This window comes from Parathielavia appendiculata (assembly GCF_033297405.1).
Source record: "Parathielavia appendiculata strain CBS 731.68 unplaced genomic scaffold N657scaffold_34, whole genome shotgun sequence".
NCBI lineage: Eukaryota > Fungi > Ascomycota > Sordariomycetes > Sordariales > Chaetomiaceae > Parathielavia > Parathielavia appendiculata.
In genome coordinates, this window is record NW_026944253.1 from 42,285 (window position 1) to 57,505 (window position 15,221).

General features: G+C 54.1%; 4 protein-coding genes and 1 non-coding gene across 5 annotated transcripts; 3 read left to right on the forward strand and 2 right to left on the reverse strand.

The window, feature by feature from the left end:
• Nucleotides 1-1,813: 1,813 nt before the first annotated feature.
• Nucleotides 1,814-1,901, reverse strand: N657DRAFT_t160. Its single transcript has one exon. It is a non-coding gene; the product is annotated as a tRNA-Ala (tRNA).
• A 1,157-nt stretch (nt 1,902-3,058) lies between these two features.
• N657DRAFT_684820 (MFS general substrate transporter) lies at nt 3,059-4,710 on the forward strand (the record flags this gene model as incomplete). The annotated part of the gene is made up of 3 exons (XM_062796718.1): nt 3,059-3,407; nt 3,460-4,076; nt 4,138-4,710. 3 exons carry the CDS (start codon nt 3,059-3,061, stop codon nt 4,708-4,710), a joined length of 1,539 nt encoding a protein of 512 aa, XP_062642709.1.
• Nucleotides 4,711-5,038: 328 nt separating this feature from the next.
• On the forward strand, nt 5,039-7,001 carry N657DRAFT_323113 (uncharacterized protein). The gene is made up of 2 exons (XM_062786809.1): nt 5,039-6,411; nt 6,478-7,001. Exons 1-2 carry the CDS (start codon nt 5,308-5,310, stop codon nt 6,541-6,543), a joined length of 1,170 nt encoding a protein of 389 aa, XP_062642710.1. The 5' UTR covers nt 5,039-5,307; the 3' UTR covers nt 6,544-7,001.
• A 602-nt stretch (nt 7,002-7,603) lies between these two features.
• N657DRAFT_650733 (uncharacterized protein) lies at nt 7,604-9,445 on the reverse strand. Its single transcript, XM_062794011.1, has 6 exons — nt 9,269-9,445; nt 8,871-9,195; nt 8,734-8,810; nt 8,495-8,670; nt 8,103-8,427; nt 7,604-8,021 (listed from the first exon to the last, which is right to left on the reverse strand). The coding sequence occupies exons 2-6, from the start codon at nt 9,048-9,050 to the stop codon at nt 7,769-7,771; spliced, it is 1,011 nt and encodes a 336-aa protein (XP_062642711.1). The 5' UTR covers nt 9,051-9,195; nt 9,269-9,445; the 3' UTR covers nt 7,604-7,768.
• A 4,227-nt stretch (nt 9,446-13,672) lies between these two features.
• Nucleotides 13,673-14,987, forward strand: N657DRAFT_637653 (uncharacterized protein; the record flags this gene model as incomplete). The annotated part of the gene is made up of 3 exons (XM_062791524.1): nt 13,673-14,632; nt 14,904-14,931; nt 14,968-14,987. The coding sequence occupies 3 exons, from the start codon at nt 13,673-13,675 to the stop codon at nt 14,985-14,987; spliced, it is 1,008 nt and encodes a 335-aa protein (XP_062642712.1).
• Nucleotides 14,988-15,221: the final 234 nt, after the last annotated feature.

Genomic DNA, 15,221 nt, shown 5'->3' on the forward strand with positions numbered 1-15,221 from the left:
TGGCGACAGGGAGATTGGATCTTGACGAGGAACGACGAAGATTGGGACAATCACAGTAGCGGAGCTCCACTAACACTACACAGCCTCAGCCAGCAGATCCCGCTTTAGCTGCTGAAGATAGGACGCTGAACACTTGGAGAACGCAGCCTCCAAGTCGATCTGCTAAACTAAGTCAAGAGGCAACAGGTGGCGTGAGAAAAGGGGAGAGAGTAGAGGGCTTGTACGAGTTGATGACCTAACGTCAACGAATCGGATGTAGTTAGCGTGCCAAGGCCCTTTAGGCTTCGAGCCTCCGGGCGAAAAAATTCCATCCATCCATCCATCCACCAAACGATGCCCGCTGCCTCGATGATTGAGGAGAGATACGCACAGACACACAGTCCGCAGGCATACCGTTGAAGATGACCGAGTCGAACAGGTTGCCCAGTGTACCAGCCGTCGAGCCTGCCTTCCCGTTGCCGCCCAAGAGGGCCGTTTCCAAACGCGTGAGCCTCGCGAAGCAAATCCAAGCGCTTGCCGACGTCGATTTCGAGGTTCTGCCGGCCAAAGACCTTGCCCAGTGGCCGAAGATTACGCAGCTGGCATTTCCTGCTGAACGATTCGTATGGTCCTCTGCAAAGCACGCACTTCATCACTGTGGCTTGACATGTGTTGTGATGGTGTCTCTGTTCAGCGCACCGTCCACATGTCTGTGGCTTCTTGCATGCAAAGGCCTTGTGGCCTAGTTCTTGACAGTTGAAGCACTGGATCGGACCCTCCCGGGGTGCAAACACAGCTGTGTAAGCCGATTCCCCAGCTAGATGGAAGTAGCGTGCATCCAGGAGCCGTCTCGCTTCGCTGCCCTTGGTTACATAGACAACCATCGAGCCATACGCTTTGCTAGCATCCTTCCTGCTGAGCCAGGCGATCTTGGCAATGTTGACTTCGTTTTCTCTTCCCAGTGTTTCCGCCGCTCCAGGGAGAAGATTCCCCTCTGCATCAAGGACTGCTGTCCGGTTGGCATTATCGATCCTGACTGGGTATAACTGGTCCCTCAACACGCGCACTCCAGGAACGTTGATCTTCTGTGCCGCTTCCTTGATGAGCTGGACCTCGCCTTCGTCCCTGCAGGCCACCCTAATTCGATCAGGGTTTCGGGCCTCCTTTACTACCGCCGTGCATCGCCAGTTCTCCTTGTTCTCCTGTTTCCGGATCTCTGCTTCGATTGTCTTTCTGATATCGGCCACCTGAACCTTCCCCTTTTCTCTATCCTCCACCCTAGATTGTCACGAACCAACCATATGTACAGGCCCAGTGGGGCACAAGGCAGAACTGCAGGAACCGCACGAGGCCCACACGGTAGCCGTGGGGGCCGGGCGATCAAGGGTAGACTTGGGTAGCTGGCTACCCAAGGCGATCAAGGATAGCTCTTGGTAGGCTGCGATCATGGGCGATCATGAAGGCTCTACCAAGTATATAGTCACTCGTTCTGGAGGACTCTGGGAGTTCTCCAGTAAGCAACTTAAGTGCAAGATTGTCAGTACCTTTGGACATTGCTTGTTGTGAACCCTTTGGCTTCACCGAACCTCACCCCGTTGTCAAAGCTATAACCTTCAGGAGTCCCTTTCAGAAGTAGGGGCTTTGAGATTCGTCACAATAGTAGATCACGTTATGGTATAATTATGGGAATACAAATAGAGAAACCCCTAATATATAATGTATAACTAAACTAAAGTGAAATAAGTTCGCTACTACAATAATTACTCAAAACAGTGGATATCCCAACTTAGTGAAATCTGCGCTGGAGCATCAAAAGAATGGGGCAGCAAAAGCATGGATGCACCCGGGATCGAACCGGGGACCTTTCACAAGGCGCAGTCGAAGAATGCGAAGCGAAAATCATACCACTAGACCATGCACCCACATTCATTAACCACAGTTACTTTGAGTATCACATATAAGGGTAGTACAACAATACCTTGGAGGCATTGTCATGGTTATTCTGCCTGGCCGGGAGGGGCCGAATCCCCAGCGTGAATTTGACTTGTATTGTCGGCGGAATGTTGGGCCCAGACAACGGTATAAGCGCCAACTCGACTTGAATATCATCGCGCACAAGGCCACGCCCTGATTATCTCAGGCGAGGGATTGCGACTCGATGAGATCGGAAGCAAAGACTCACTCCTTGAGCCAGTTTCTTGGGCTCATCCGGTATTCGGCCCGTGAATGCCATCTTTCTGCTGCCGAGCGTCGGCCGGTTCTCCGTTTGGTGAGGGGCAACTTCAGGCTGTGTCAGCGCCACATGATTGGCTTACCAATTGGGCTTTCACACATGAAAGAAGGATTCTTCCAAGGGCGTAGAAATGACATCGATATGCCATGACAGCGCGCATGCTGCTGTTGATCACAGACATGAACGAAGCGGTCGTGTGGAAGCACTTAAGCTGGACGAAATCGCCACATGGCCAGGAACCAACACCTCCCGAACCCTCTTCTGTGTGATTGGAAGAAAGGAGCTTCGGGCGGACGAAGTACCGATAGCGGCTTCTGGGATTCTCTTCGACGACTCTATTCCCGGTACCCGCTCGGCGGGCCGGATCCACAACGACTTGCTCACCGTTACTTCAAGGTCTCCTGGTTCCCTTCTCCTTTCCGAGAAGTTGCAGGAAAATCTTGGATGGATTGAGCCGAGTTCACCACCAATTCTTGACCCAGATCCCTCCTTCCGAAAGTCTTGACACGACTGGCGCGCGGCTTGCAATGCACTGCTTCGGCAGACTATTCTGATTCATTTGGGAGGGCGAGCACTTGAAGCCTGCTTGCTGTCAACGTATTGTCGGGATTACTCATCGGGTCTGTTTACCATATCAATACAGACGCTGTGGCTCAGATCTTCCACTCCAGCCATCTCGAAGCTAAACAGGCGTTCTTGAACGCGCCTCTTTTGAGGCTTAGCTGTTTGCACACTCTTCGATATCTCAGTCCACTTCCCTGGCGACGCGGTCCTGGACAATTTCTGTGCGACTGACTTGGACCTCGGAGTTGACGAGGTGTGGTGTTTCTGAAGATTGCGGGCAACATGGTCCAGCCTCGGCCGCGATCACCAACGGAGGAGGACAAGGGACCGGCCCGGCCTGGATCAGACACAGACTCGTCATGGTCGTCCTTGCCCGCGGGGGTGGGGGACCTGGAGAAGAAGACTGGGGAAGATATCGTCCGGACATCCAGTGAGGTGGATATTGATGCCGGGGGGCAAGCACCTCTATCAAAGCCACGAACGCGGGAGGATAGGCAAGACGACGGCGCGGATGGGACGGGCAACAGTGTGCTCTCACGTGCTGTAAGCCGCGTCCTCACCAAGGCAAGTACCAAATCAAGCTGGAACCCAGGGCCACCGCCTGACGGAGGATGGCAGGCCTGGATAGCCGGTAAGTCCATCGATCCAACGTCCCCCCAGCTGTGACTGACAGGCCGTCGCAGTCGCCTGCACTCACCTCATTGTCATGAACACCTGGGGCATCATCAACTCATTCGGCCTGTTCCAAACCCACTACACCGCCGCGCTGGGTCGTCCCCCCTCGGACATTTCATGGATTGGCTCCCTCCAGATCTTCCTTCTCTTCTTCATCGGCACCTTGGCCGGCCGCCTCACCGACGCCGGCTACTTCCGCCACGTATTCATGCTGGGCATCGTGTTCCAGCTCGTCGGCATCTTCACCACATCCGTCGCGACGCGATACTGGCAGGTGCTGCTGGCCCAGGGCATCTGCATGGGACTCGGCAACGGCCTGCTGTTCTGCCCGTGCATCTCGACCGTGTCGACGTATTTCAGCAAGAGGCGGAACCTGGCCATCGGCATGGCCGCGTGCGGGAGCGCCACGGGCGGGCTGGTGTTTCCGAGCATGGTGCGGCAACTGCTGCCGAGCCAGGGGTTTCCCGCGGCCATGAGGGCGATTGGATATGTGCAAATCGCCACGTTTGTGGTGGCGCTGGTTGGGCTCAAGCGGAGAATTCCGCCGAGGACGAGCGGTCCGTTGGTGGAGTGGCGGGCCTTTCAGGAGGCCGAGTACACGCTCTATGCAATGGGGAGTTTCTCCGTGAGTTGCATCTCCCTTGCCGCCAGGTTGGAGCAAGCGGTGTGTGCTAACAAAGGAACAGTTCTTCCTTGGGTTGTACTTCGCGTTTTACTACGTTGCCTCGTTCAGCAGAAACATCATCGGACTGAGCTACACCGACAGCTTGAACCTGCTGCTGGTCATCAACGGGGTGGGCATGCCCGGCCGACTAGTGCCGAACCACTTTGCCGATCGGCTGGGAGCCATCAACGTGCTCGTCCCCGTAACGGCCATAACTGGGATATGCGCGCTGTGCTGGATGGCGGTCGAGTCTACGGCCGGGTTGTATGTGTGGTGCTGCTTCTACGGCGCAGCCGCCGGTGGCATCCAGAGTCTGTTCCCCGCCGCCCTGAGTAGCCTGACGACGGACGTGCGAAAGGCGGGGGTCAGGATGGGCATGATCTTCACCATTGTTAGCTTTGCGACGCTGGCCGGCCCGCCGATTGCTGGAGCCATTATCACTGCGTCAGGAGGGAGCTACTACGGCGCTCAGGGGTTCGCCGGAGCGACGTTATTGCTGAGTACGGGGCTCATGGCCGCTGCTCGGACTGTCAAAGTGAGGAGGCTAATGCGCGAGGGGGGCGTTGCTGGCTCAAGATGGCGGGTGAAGGTTTGACCCACAACCAGACGGCGGGCTTGAGCTGGAAGGCAGACTTGAAAACAGAACTCACGGTTTGCGAGCGGGAATGCGGGCGTTAGGTGACGGAACAACTACCTTGGATATTTAAGGAGCAAATCTCCGGTCATTGGGATGAACTAGATATAGAGAATAGATTTGCGCCGGCAACAGCATATGCCCTTGACCTTTCTTTGTCTTGGTCTCAAGGATCATCCAGGTAAGACCCCGCAGCTCGTTCGTGATGTCAGGTCGGCTCACTCACAATGACGTGCACAGATGGAGAATTCAGATAGCTGAGGCTCCCGTCTATTTACTACGTATCCGGTATATCTTCCCCCCTTCATCGTCAGACCCAAACTTCGCTCTGCTCACTCGGGCTTGTTCCCTCCAACCTCACCTCGCGGAAACAATACATCAACAACCACCACCACCGCCAATCCTTGTCCGTGCAGCGCAACCAGCGTCTAACCCCTAGCTCGTCTTCGTACCTCTTCTTCTCCACGGCCACATTGTTGACAGCAGCCTTGGGGCTCAAGCCTTCCGGCTTCAACACAACATTCCTTGCCGAGGTCTACATCTCTCGTAACCTTCAATATGGACGGCGAGGGAAAGAGTTGTATTATCCCGCCCTGCCGAACCTGCACCAACCCAGATCCCGCCGCCGTAACCTCTCACCCACCAGAGCTCCCTCCAAGAATCGGCAACCCCCGTCGCCATTTCCTGACCCTCCCCGCCGAAATCCGTCTGCACATCTACCATTGGCTGATCCCCCCAGATGGCACCGTCATCGTCCTCCCCTCGTACGACGGCCATGACCCCTGCAGGGACTGCCGCGCCGCATCACACAAGCAGCGCCCCTCCACCACCACCCGCCGCCGTCTCTTTCGCCCATGGCGCCAGCGGGGGTGGACAACCAACACTAACACCACCACTACCATCAGCGACGGCGCCACAGGCATCATCGACCCACCAATGAAATGCCGTGCTGCAGAGTTACTGCCGGAAGACCAGCTCGCGCCCGTGGCCCGGTACCATGTTCGCGGGTGCGGCTTTTGCTGCAGCAATGGGGAGTGTCGGGCGCAGGCCGACGCGGAGAAGGCGCGCCGCGAGGGAGGGATCGAGGCGCTTGCGACTGTGATGGGACTGATGGGGACGTGCAGGGTGCTGTACGCGGAGGTATCGGACGTGTTTTACGCGCGCGTCATGTTTCGCGTGCGGTGGATGGATTTGATATACGGTTGGAAGACGGGCGTGACGGCGCTGTTGAGGTCGGTGAGGAGGCTCCTGGTGTATGAGTCGTGGATTTTGGAGAAGGACGTGCCGGCTCTTTTGAGGCTGGAGATGCCCCGTCTTCGGCAGTTGGTGGTTGACTTTCCTCGATGTCCTGGGATGGTGGGCGACCTGTGCCATCTGCTTGTGCAGTGGGTGGCAAAAAACCCGATGCCGGAGCTGAGGGTGCTGCGGTTTCTCTACCGGTATCAGTACCAGGACTGGTTTGGGTGTGCTCACTCCCTGGGGAAGCTGAAACAGGAGTTGGATAGCATCCTTGATGCGTTCGTATCGGAGCCTGTCGACGTCGGGGTCCTGGCCATTCACCAGCCTTGGGAAGGGCGTCGGCCGCCTGGGTACTGTTGTGATGGCCGGACAACTCCTGGATCCGTCTGCGAGTGCAAGTTGCTAGGTGTCATCGAGTTCCCGGTAAGCAACTTCTAACTGGCGCTTCCTTGTTGCCTTCGTACAACACCATCCTGACGATTTCTTTAGTTTAAGCTCCTATTTGTCCTGTTGACTGACTTCATCTTGCCATGCCTGACCGTCCGGCGCACATGAAGCAAGGCGCACGGACGTAGGGCGATATCTGCCCAGAGGCTACCATAGCTATGCATATATGCATACATGTAGATGATGCTTTCTGATGGCAGCAAAGTGGCCTCCAAGGGACTGGGTGTTGGGCGACAGAGGTATTTAAGAGGAATCATATGAGCGAGCGACTAGGATAAAGTCAGCAGGGCCAGAGTCGAGGTGGCCTTGGGATAATCCTTAAAGGTATTTACTTCCTGTCTGGTGCCTTCCCGGTCAAGTTGGCCTCAGCAAGTATTTATCTTTCAAGGCTGTGAGCTGGCGGCACCGAAACAGGGTCTCTCATCCATGGCGACTCGGTAGGCCGGATGTAATACAAAACTCAACACTCACGGATCACAAGCTTCTCTCAAGTTGTTTACCTTGAGGGTACCCAGGTAATAGTCCGGGGTCACATGTTAATACATGTTGTTATATGCGAGGCAGTCCGATAGTAAGCTGATCCTTTGTGTTTTGGAGCATCTCGCATCAACCTTGGCCTACTGGATGAGCCAGTAAAGTTGTCAGGTCTCTTGCCTGAAGTTGACCTCGGGGGAATCCTTCGTGCTGACACTCGTTGTGCCATATGCCCTATGTGAACCCTTTGGATTGAAACGGAACGCTGGGCCGGGCCGAGCCTCGAACTAGAGTTGAAGTTGAGCTCTGCGGTCGAGACATGGCCATACGGGACCTTCTTTGAGGCTCCTTGGCCGAGTTTGTGAATGGCAGGGTCTTTGACAACCGCTCGGCAAACAAGCAGACAGCATTGAGATTGCCCCCAATTATCGTGGAGTCATAAATCGGTCACACCTCCCTCGCGGAAGGACGAACTCATATTGGAATCACTTCATCATCACATCCAATCAACCGAGCCTTTCTTGCTACGCACCGATCAAAATCTTATCGAGAGCCTCGACAATGGCAAGGGCATCAAAGTCGCCGGCCTGAGGGGTGGTGGCTGCGCCTCGAGTACTGCCTGAGTGTGATGCAGCTGAAAGTAATTGGAGTATAGCGTGAAGACGGCATTTCACATACTGGTTTGAGTGCTAATATATGCTTTTGGAGAGTAGACCATATAGAGTACATTCTCCTTCCAGTTGCAACTGTGACGGAAACTGTCGAATGCATGAAGCCCCTAAGTTCATATGTTACACAGAGTGGGTAATTGGATTAAACAAGTCTAACGTATCATCTATCGCATAGCAACCCTGATATTCTACGACGAAGGAGCTCTTCCAGCCACCACCTCAACCGCACCATTAGCACTGCCGTTGGTCGCCTTGACACTATCTGCTGCCTCCGCAGCTCCGTTCTCATTGGCAGCGTCGACATTCTGCTCAATGATGACCCGCGCCTCGTCCATGCCATTCTTGACCATGTTCGCCACCCCCCAGACATCAAACGACACGGCCAGGGCTACGTAACCCTGTTGAAGCATCATGGGGATCATTGCCGGGTTTTGCGCAGCACTTTTTGAAGGGTTAGTCAGCGGGGCAATGATCATACAAGAAAACGCTGGAGGAAACATAACAGTAAAGGAAGAAACATACCCAAACAGCGGCTTGCCGTACTTGTGCGCCGTCGTCACGAACTTGGTCATGGCGTCGATGAAGGCTTGGGGCGGGGGGGCGGCGAGGCTGAAATTGATGCCAGCGTCGGCGCTGAAGTCGCCGGGCCCAAACATGAGCCCGTCGACCTCGGGCATGGCGGCGATCTCATCGAGATTCTTCATGCCCTCGACGCTCTCAATCTGCGCGATGATGCAGATGTGGTTGTTGGAGTTTTTCATGTTCCACTCGTCACCTTCGTACAGCGACTGGTTCGAGATGCCGGGTGTGAAGGTCCAGGGGCTGAAGGAGCGCTGACCGAGGGGTGCTATTATGGGGTGTTAATTAACACGTTGAGTTGAGGGGGCGGAAGGTGGCGAAGGGGTGTAACTCACGGTAGAAGATGTCCTTGACTTTGTCCCTGACATCCTGAGCGCAATCGGTATGGGGGAGCACGAGACCGGCAGCGCCGGCGTCGAGGGCAGTCGTTAAGCTGACCTCGTCGTGCTTGGGGATGCGGCAGACGACCAACGTCTTGCCCTCGGAGTGATGCTGCGCAGCATGGATGGCGCTAGGACGAAGGTCAAAATCCATCCAAACTTCCTTGCCGACGGTGTGCCTATCGATCACTTACTCGTAGAGGGTTGAGCGGTCGAAGATGCCGTGCTCAACGTCCATCCAGATGAAGTCGGGCTTTGCCGAGGCCATAACCTGATACGAATATTGTCAGTCTGTGGTTTCTCAGGGGAGAGTGAAGGTACTTGTACCGACCTTTGTGACAAAGACGCTGGGAATTCCCTGGGCGACGCCGAGCAGCGTCTTCTTGGGGTCTTCCTTGGCCTGACGGAGGGCTTCCCGGAGGTTACCAGGGTACGTCAGCACCGCAGCACGGTGCTCCGCCGTGGTGTGAAATTGAGGCTGCTGGGGAAACGGTTTGCCATTGCCAGACATGGTGATGGATGGTCGTGTATGTCGTGTCGTGTATGTCGTGTCGTGTATGTCGTGTCGTGTATGTCGTGTCGTGTATGTCGTGTCGTGTATATCGTGTCGTGTGTGTGTGTGTCGTGATGGGGAGATTGGGCTGGGCAATTGGGTGCTGTCGAAATGTGGTGAAAGATATGATGAGATTCCCATGGACACTGTTTGGGGGCATATTATATAGATAATACCTGATAATGTGCGGCGCAGCCAGGGTCCCTCCGGACGACCCGGAGTCTCGCGAGTTTGGGCGGCTCGTCTCCGGGGTACCTCCTTGTGGGGGTGGAGTCGGCTTACAATTGCACCGCCAGAAGGCAGGATTCATCATTGCATCGGATGTGGGAACATTTCCAATCCGGTTCGTCCATGTACGGTGCTACTCGTTGATCTGTATTGTACCCCTGAAAGTCACCTGGTTATCCTGCATCCTTGCCGCGTGTAAGCTGACAGGATCGGATTTAACGCGCAGCAAGATCCGAGCTTCCGGTCCGATAAGTCCTGTGTAACTATGCCCGGCGTTTCCACGTAGTTAGCACTTTGCTTTTTTATCTTCTGCCGCTTTCTCTCGCTTACCTTAGAAGTTACTAATCGACCTTTACGCACATATCGAGGATATCGTGTGTGACGCACTCCAAGGAATCGTTACACAGAGAAGCCAAATTCAAATGCTTCAGAAACGAACCGTGACACTTGTGATGACGACGACGGGACCTTGCCTCTGTTGCCAAGAACAGCCCAGCGCCCACGCCACCATAACCCAAACCAAATCAGCTGAGTGATAGCCCTCGAGACTGACGCGTTCCGCGTTGCTGGCCGTTTCTGGGAGATCAGGTAACGATGTGTTATCTCAGGGACTCGTGGGTATCAGCGAGTCGTGGCATTTCCACCACCCTATGAACACTATCTTCAATTGCAACACAACAACACTACGAACTAACTAAAATTACATCAGAAGCAGTTGAATCAAATGATTGTGCATCTTCCTGGCAGGTGCGGGAATGATAGCCAGGCTTGCCGCACACACCACAGCACCGAATTTTCGTACGATCCCCCCCTGCACCACTATCACCCAACCGTCATTTCTTGCTTTACCTCCTCACCTACGGCCTTCTGGTCTAGTAAGTCCTTTGCATCTTATACTGCAAGTGATCCTTCAAGTTGTACACGTGTGTTTTCTTTTTTAGCTTTCCAACGCTTGCTTAGCGCCTCGTTGGCCTTGCAAAGCGAAGAGACCTCTGCCTAAAGTAGAGCTACCTGGTGCATTACAGCCATGGTACCCTTGGTAAGCTGGTCTACAGCAGCCAACATCGAAGTCGGGGAGCTATTTTGATGACTGGTAATACGAGTCTTGATGAGCGTTGACTGCAACTCGGCTTCTCGGGAGTTGTATGGTGTCTGGAAGACCCAGAATTGGGCGGTGCTAGGCGGTGAGTTTGGGATTATTGGCGTATGAAGCTTGATATCCAGCTTGGAAAGTACCCTCTCTGGGTCGTACGGCACAAGACCAGCCCCTGTAAAGCCGCCTTGAATATTATTATTATTCCTACACCGTTGTGCCCTAGGGCGTGCCGGACCTTCAACAACTTATTATACAGGAAAACCGCGCCCTCGTCCGCCTTGAATATTTCTCTCTGTTATAGAGGTAAAATAGACCTCGTGGAAGGTATAGAGAAACTCAAGCTTGCTTACGTGGTTGATATACGCCCGCATCAAGTCCTCGATCTGCCGACCGTACACCTATTTTAGCGGCCCAAAACAGCCAATATCGAGTGGCTGGAGCTTATAGGAAGAGTGCGGGGCCATGCAGAGTATGACGATAGGGTTCTGCTAGCAGTAGAGCTCGAATTCGGTTGAGTGGTAGCTTCCATGGCCGTTGTGAGAGACGAGTAGCATCGAGGCGAGGCACGCAGGCACTGCAACTGCTGACTCATTCTGCTAATCACAAGATGGGGAGAAAAGAAAGAGAAGCTGGAAGAGCTCTCGCGATGCAGAGGTTAAATGCCAGCGCAGGCGGGGCATGCGCGAGGAAGGCAAGCGCGAGCACGGCAAGCGCACACCTTTGACGGCAGGTGCCGTCACAGCCGTCGAGGATCAATAACCGGTATTTGCCCTTTGTCCGGGCCGCCGGAAGGTAGCTGAAGTACTTGATCCAATCTAGGCCTACCGCATTGGTAGTCCAGCCATTGTCGGTGGTTGCAATGCGCCAGTCGGCTGGGAGGTTACACTTCGTATACCAGTTGGCAAGGTGGTACTGCGCGGCCAAGATAATAAAGAAAAGGGATGGCCCAACCGAGGGCCTTAACGCCCTGGATCACCGTTGCCCATTCGCGGTTGCCGGGCTGGGCCAGCTTTGCCTTGCTACGGCCATCTGAGGTCGTAACCACCATACCCGCGCAGATGATGCCCATTATAAACCCGGTGTCATCGAAGTTGCAAATATCGTCATCCACAATACCGTACTTCGCCTTAGTGTTCTATACGAATGTAAACCACTCGCTGATGACCTTCGGATCCTCCCAGTTAGCCCTCTGGTAGTCGTATCGACGGGAATAACGCGTATAGAGCTCTGGCTGGCGTTTGATAAACCGATATGCCTCGACCCGCTGATACCCACGACTCGCTGATAATGTACGTTAGCTTTTGAGTGCGAAATTGTTTATGTCTCGCCGGGAGACTGCCCATGAGAACTTGAATCAAAGCTGTAACTTCCAGTCACTTATCGGCAACTTTGACCTCGCACTCGAAAGGCACGGCGAGTCAGGGCTGATATAGCCATACATTATGAAAGGTTCGATTGGACACTGGCACGTGATATTCGGATATCCATAGGGAAGGAACAATCAAAACAACTACACTTCAATCCTTACTATACGCGTCCAACCATGCAAACCTGTTTCCGAGTCAGCCAGCAGTCCTTGGACGATATACCTATGCTACCTAGGGTAAGGCAGGAACCAAGTTCTCGTACGAGATAACCCTGTTCGCAATCAAGCATCGCGCTTGAATGGATCTCCGAACCCTCACTGTGGCAGTTTGGATGCTCAAATCCTGGACACAAACCAAGACTTTAACTTGCCCGTCCTGGCAGCGAGTGAGAATGCTTTGTGGCTTGTCACAGCAGCATGGTCAGCTTACGCGCCCATGCAAACACGTCCAAATGGCCCTCATCGGGCTCTGGCCCTGTCCAACCCTTCGTGGACTGATAGGGGTCAAGTTCATGGAACGAGGCCTTATGTCCACGGAATCTGACCACAGACCGCCAGAAGCCCGCAGCCCACTAGGCCTTAGTGACCAGTTCAGGAAGTAGAGCGTCCTCAGCTTGGGATGTCGACTTACCAGGCCCATGGCACCCTTCCTGAACTCAACACCTGCCCCGCCAAGTTCCTCCTCGGGCAGCGATATGTTCCCATACACATGGCGAGACCACACCGTAGTGAGCACCTCACAGTGGACGGGTAGCGGGCACCACAGCGTCCAGCCTCCTCATCATCCCGATTCCTTGCCTTCATGTGCCCTATCCAACCTCAGCGCCACCTCCGGCTCAAGACTGGGTACTAACCGCGGATAGCAAGGCTACAGCACATCCCAAAGTCACACCCCACCCCCAACATCAACCCGCCTCTCGATAGCGCCAAAGCCGTCGACCAACCAACCGCGCCAACACCCTCCTCCCTCCGCGTAACTCCCCGCCACACGGTACACCTGTTCCCGCACCCACCAGCCGGGGTCAACCTTCGCCATTGTGCTGGCCGCATCCCGTCTAGGAGCGCGAGCAGGGAACACGACCGTCCGACTCGCCCTGTACCACGCCAGCGCATTTGCCTGTGCTTCGGACGCTTGGTCGAGTAGGTGTGGCGCCAATGGATCGGAGCTCCATGCCGGCCCGTAGGTTGCGTCGAGATTGGCGGAGGGCCGGGAGTGCAAGCCGCGAGGATGGCTTTGTCGGTCGGGAAGGTCGAAAAGGGGAGAATTTGCAGGAGGGTTGCAGTCCCAGCTGGTTAGCCTCGGATTGTTTTGGATGGAGGAGTTCGGGGGGGAGGTTGGGGAAGGTGTGGAAGGTTTTGCGTCGCTTGTAGAAGGGCATGATATGTACTTGGTGTAAGCCGCGGCTGGCTGGTAGATATAGGAGGTGTAGACGTTGCGAGGGGCGTGAGATGCGGCATGAGAGGAACCATTGGGTATAAATGCCAGGATTCCCTGCTTACCTATACAGTATTCTAATGCATTCGATGTTGACGACAATCACTTTGTTCTCGTACATGGCGTTTCCAATGGTTTGTTACATGTAGACACATGTGTGTAGACAAAAACAGCCAGTTGCAACCGGCAGCAATTATTCCAAGAAGTGCATGCCTGGTTGAGAACGACCTTTGGGCTTTTCTTTGTTTGACATAACTAGGTAACACAATTCCATTGTCAAAGTGTGGAAACAAGCGGTTCGGGCCTGGACATGAAGCCTAAACAACGCGGCGGAACAAAGGAAAAAGAGAAAAACGGCAGCGATATATAAACCTCGGGTGCTCAACTTAGGTATTCATCCGCATAACAGCAACACCACTACGACTCAGTCCCAATCCGACGTTCAGTCCGCAACAATGCCGTCTCAGCTGCAGTTCTTCCAGCCATTTCGGCACCTCCCTGCCGACATCCGGAACGATATCTGGGATAGGACTGCACAGCAGATACTGGCAAGACCGTCAGTGGAATTCACCACCTTTCGAGCATTCATCAATATCGACGATATGGATTCTGTCCTCAGCAGCAACTCAGAACAGCAACGGGCAACACTCCTAACCAGGAGCCTCGACTTTCGAAAGATGCACATCACGTGGGAACAATCTGATACTGCCGCCCAGCCTCCACGCCATTCTGCCATGTGGCAGGTCACTGAGCTGGCCGCCGCCTATAGGGAACTCGAATGCATTCCTAACAAGGCCATTCGTTGGTGGTCGCAGCCTGTACCAGCACCGACGGCAACCCAGAATTTCCGCTTTGTGGAACGCATCAACATGTCCCAAGACATCATTCTTCTCACCGGCCCTGAGGAAGCGGCATGGCTTCCCGTCTTCGGCTACTGTCCTCGACGAGATAGGCAGATAGTCGTAGTCGGCGGCCTCTCCATGCCTGAGCTTGCATGGCAGAACCGCTGGGACCAACTCCCGCCAAACCTGACGGAACGGTGTCCCGAGCTGGTCGACTGGTGCCCTGCGTTTTCGAGGGTGACGCGGGTGGCGTTTCTGTACGACAAGGATTTGGACCGTGCTGGACACCAACGACTACCGTACTACCAACGCCTTGGTCTTCAGCATCTGTGGCCTCATAATATGCCTGTTCTCCAGGAGATTTACCTGCTGGATGAGTCCATCAAGCTCCGTTCCGAATCTGCCCTTCCACCTGCGACGGTACGGAGATTTCCTGGACATGGCTCTTCCTTCTACGAGGTTGACTGGAAGCAAAGCAAGGTCTGGAAGATCAACACCCCAAAGGGGGATCTGATTCGGGTATTCAGTGCTGCAATCGACTTGCAAGCCAAGTATGACCGTGTTGGGTCCCCAGTAACGGTCAACGTGCTTCCTCTGTCCCGGACCCGACTGGAATTGTGTTGGTTGCTGAATACATGCATAGGGGGAACAGCATGCCAACAACTGAACAACGTGCTACCAGTGGTCTCTGAGTTGTTCAGGTAATGTACTGTCCAAGGTACTGTCCTGACGCTTGGATATGGATTGATTTCCAGGCTCACGGATATTCTCCTGTAGCTTGGATAGGAAGGTAACTTCCTGGTAATGTAACGTATAAGTACTAGAACTTACCAATTGTTTCAAGTCCATGAACATGCCCGAGCTTTCTGAATGTCAGTGGGTTAATATATAGTGAAATGTAATAATAGACCCTCCAGATTGTTTGTGACTGAATGTAACACCTGATCACGGAGAAATGATCAGGCTCGAGGTGATCTAGTTTCATACTGTATTGTACCTACCTACCATCTGTGTGGAGAGAGCTAATGTATACTAGAACATATAAATTTCTTGGGTCTCCCATTAACGTTATGCTTTAACCCGTTGAATGTGAATATGTGTTCATAGTGATTGTAAGAACACAGAGCTAGTATAGACCCTGGAGAAGAGAGCCCACATATAC

Bases quoted from the DNA above. Each gene is read 5' to 3' on its own strand.
- N657DRAFT_323113 (XM_062786809.1), top strand. From the start codon at position 5,308: ATGGACGGCGAGGGAAAGAGTTGTATTATCCCGCCCTGCCGAACCTGC. The intron at 6,412-6,477 runs GTAAGCAACTTC...CGATTTCTTTAG, and splicing joins TAGGTGTCATCGAGTTCCCG to TTTAAGCTCCTATTTGTCCT.
- N657DRAFT_650733 (XM_062794011.1), bottom strand. From the start codon at position 9,050: ATGTCTGGCAATGGCAAACCGTTTCCCCAGCAGCCTCAATTTCACACC. The intron at 8,428-8,494 runs GTGAGTTACACC...ACCCCATAATAG, and splicing joins AGTCAAGGACATCTTCTACC to CACCCCTCGGTCAGCGCTCC. The intron at 8,022-8,102 runs GTATGTTTCTTC...CCCTTCAAAAAG, and splicing joins TACGGCAAGCCGCTGTTTGG to TGCTGCGCAAAACCCGGCAA.